General features: G+C 23.0%; 1 protein-coding gene across 1 annotated transcript in view; it reads left to right on the top strand.

Moving 5' to 3' along the window:
* The window catches only part of LOC125037889, a 23,580-nt gene extending 20,571 nt beyond the window's left edge, over positions 1–3,009 (top strand). The window contains exon 6 of the mRNA XM_047631127.1: positions 2,958–3,009. Coding sequence (XP_047487083.1) covers positions 2,958–3,009 — 52 coding nt within the window. The remainder of the gene's footprint in view (positions 1–2,957) is intronic.
* Positions 3,010–4,082: the final 1,073 nt, after the last annotated feature.

Below are 4,082 nucleotides of genomic sequence, written 5' to 3'. Positions count from 1 at the left end.
TATATGTATATATATGTATATATATGTATATATATGTATATATATGTATATATATGTATATATATGTATATATATGTATATATATGTATATATATGTATATATATGTATATATATGTATATATATGTATATATATGTATATATATGTATATATATGTATATATATGTATATATATGTATATATATGTATATATATGTATATATATGTATATATATGTATATATATGTATATATATGTATATATATGTATATATATGTATATATATGTATATATATGTATATATATGTATATATATGTATATATATGTATATATATGTATATATATGTATATATATGTATATATATGTATATATATGTATATATATGTATATATATGTATATATATGTATATATATGTATATATATGTATATATATGTATATATATGTATATATATGTATATATATGTATATATATGTATATATATGTATATATATGTATATATATGTATATATATGTATATATATGTATATATATGTATATATATGTATATATATGTATATATATGTATATATATGTATATATATGTATATATATGTATATATATGTATATATATGTATATATATGTATATATATGTATATATATGTATATATATGTATATATATGTATATATATGTATATATATGTATATATATGTATATATATGTATATATATGTATATATATGTATATATATGTATATATATGTATATATATGTATATATATGTATATATATGTATATATATGTATATATATGTATATATATGTATATATATGTATATATATGTATATATATGTATATATATGTATATATATGTATATATATGTATATATATGTATATATATGTATATATATGTATATATATGTATATATATGTATATATATGTATATATATGTATATATATGTATATATATGTATATATATGTATATATATGTATATATATGTATATATATGTATATATATGTATATATATGTATATATATGTATATATATGTATATATATGTATATATATGTATATATATGTATATATATGTATATATATGTATATATATGTATATATATGTATATATATGTATATATATGTATATATATGTATATATATGTATATATATGTATATATATGTATATATATGTATATATATGTATATATATGTATATATATGTATATATATGTATATATATGTATATATATGTATATATATGTATATATATGTATATATATGTATATATATGTATATATATGTATATATATGTATATATATGTATATATATGTATATATATGTATATATATGTATATATATGTATATATATGTATATATATGTATATATATGTATATATATGTATATATATGTATATATATGTATATATATGTATATATATGTATATATATGTATATATATGTATATATATGTATATATATGTATATATATGTATATATATGTATATATATGTATATATATGTATATATATGTATATATATGTATATATATGTATATATATGTATATATATGTATATATATGTATATATATGTATATATATGTATATATATGTATATATATGTATATATATGTATATATATGTATATATATGTATATATATGTATATATATGTATATATATGTATATATATGTATATATATGTATATATATGTATATATATGTATATATATGTATATATATGTATATATATGTATATATATGTATATATATGTATATATATGTATATATATGTATATATATGTATATATATGTATATATATGTATATATATGTATATATATGTATATATATGTATATATATGTATATATATGTATATATATGTATATATATGTATATATATGTATATATATGTATATATATGTATATATATGTATATATATGTATATATATGTATATATATGTATATATATGTATATATATGTATATATATGTATATATATGTATATATATGTATATATATGTATATATATGTATATATATGTATATATATGTATATATATGTATATATATGTATATATATGTATATATATGTATATATATGTATATATATGTATATATATGTATATATATGTATATATATGTATATATATGTATATATATGTATATATATGTATATATATGTATATATATGTATATATATGTATATATATGTATATATATGTATATATATGTATATATATGTATATATATGTATATATATGTATATATATGTATATATATGTATATATATGTATATATATGTATATATATGTATATATATGTATATATATGTATATATATGTATATATATGTATATATATGTATATATATGTATATATATGTATATATATGTATATATATGTATATATATGTATATATATGTATATATATGTATATATATGTATATATATGTATATATATGTATATATATGTATATATATGTATATATATGTATATATATGTATATATATGTATATATATGTATATATATGTATATATATGTATATATATGTATATATATGTATATATATGTATATATATGTGTATATATGTGTATATATATATATATATATATATATATTATATATATATATATTTCATACCTCATGTCATGGTACATCCCATCTCTATGGTCTTCAGTGTTCCTCTTTCAGTCCACCATATCCTAATATCCCTCCTCCATCTACCTTCCCCCCTTCTACCTCCTACCTTCCTCAGTCAAATTCTTTTGTCATCCTAAATCCACACACTCCAATCTCTACTACAGCCCCAACACCTTCCCCTCTCCCTCCCCGTACTACCCGCAACAGACAGACTAAAGGTTCCACCCCCTCTTCCCCTACCACATAATCACCGCCTTCCTTTGCCCCTACTCTTCAGACACCAGTCTTCTCTTCCCCCCCTCACAAGAAAACCTTTGTCTCTCAAAACTCCCCAACCAACTCTATTACAGAAACTCTCGAAGATATTCAAAACTATATACTCAAGTCCCAAACTTACACTGAAACCCCTCATCCACCTTCAAATTCTACAACTCTCGCTCCCTCCACACTCGAAGTACCTGATGATATCCATCCTTCTCCTACTCATATCCCCCCTACACCCTGTCCTCCTACCCCCTCCCAACACAGCCCCCCCCTACTCCAGCTCCACTTACATTAACCCTCCCATCATCCCCTCTATCCCTTCCAATCCCTCCTGGATACACACGTGAATCCCTTATATCACAACTATCCCCTTCCCCAGACCTTCCACTTCCTAATACCCCTCCTGATATAACACCACCTCCCCCCTCTCATTCCTTATCCCACCCTCTAGCTCCTTCCCCTTCAAATTCTCCAACATGTGTTATCACTCATAAATCAACGAAAGTACAACTCTCCTTCATTGGAATATTCGCGGTTTCCGTTCTCACAGACCCGAGCTTCGTCATATCCTTTCTTATAACCCATCTATTATATGCCTTCAAGAAACTTTTCTTACACATCCTCCTATACCAATCCCCAATTATCATTTTGTCTCTTCCCCACACTCCCTTTATGTCTCGTCTATACTTATCAACCAGAAAACACCTTATGTCATACCTCCCTTTCAAACCACTGTCCCTTGCACAGTTATTCGCATCTTTCTTCGCCGCTGGATCACAGTGATTTTAGTCTACTCCCCTTCCCACCCCATTGACTTTGTTGCCTTTGAAAATCTGATTTCCCAACTCCAACCACCTTTCCTCATAGATGGTGATTTCAACTGCCGCCACACTCTTTGGGGTGATTCTATCACCAACTCCCGTGGCCGATCCCTAGAACGCTTCGTCTCCACAGCTGACCTTATTATTCATAATTCAGATCGCCCCACGCACTTTGATACACGCACGCAATCTTTTTCATGCATTGACCTCTCTCTATGCTCCCCTACTTTGCTTTTAGATTTCCATTGGTCAGTTCAAGACCACTTTCCCTATAGTGACTACTTTCCAGTTCTCCTTTCTCTTACTTCATATGTACCACTTCCTAACTTCGTCTTACAATCCGAAATAGCAAAACAAATAGCTGGCGAAATTGTATTTCCTCAGTTACAT

The sequence above is a fragment of the Penaeus chinensis genome, chromosome 24 (genome assembly GCF_019202785.1).
Source record: "Penaeus chinensis breed Huanghai No. 1 chromosome 24, ASM1920278v2, whole genome shotgun sequence".
Taxonomy (NCBI): domain Eukaryota; kingdom Metazoa; phylum Arthropoda; class Malacostraca; order Decapoda; family Penaeidae; genus Penaeus; species Penaeus chinensis.
This window is presented reverse-complemented; position numbering and strand designations above follow the sequence as displayed.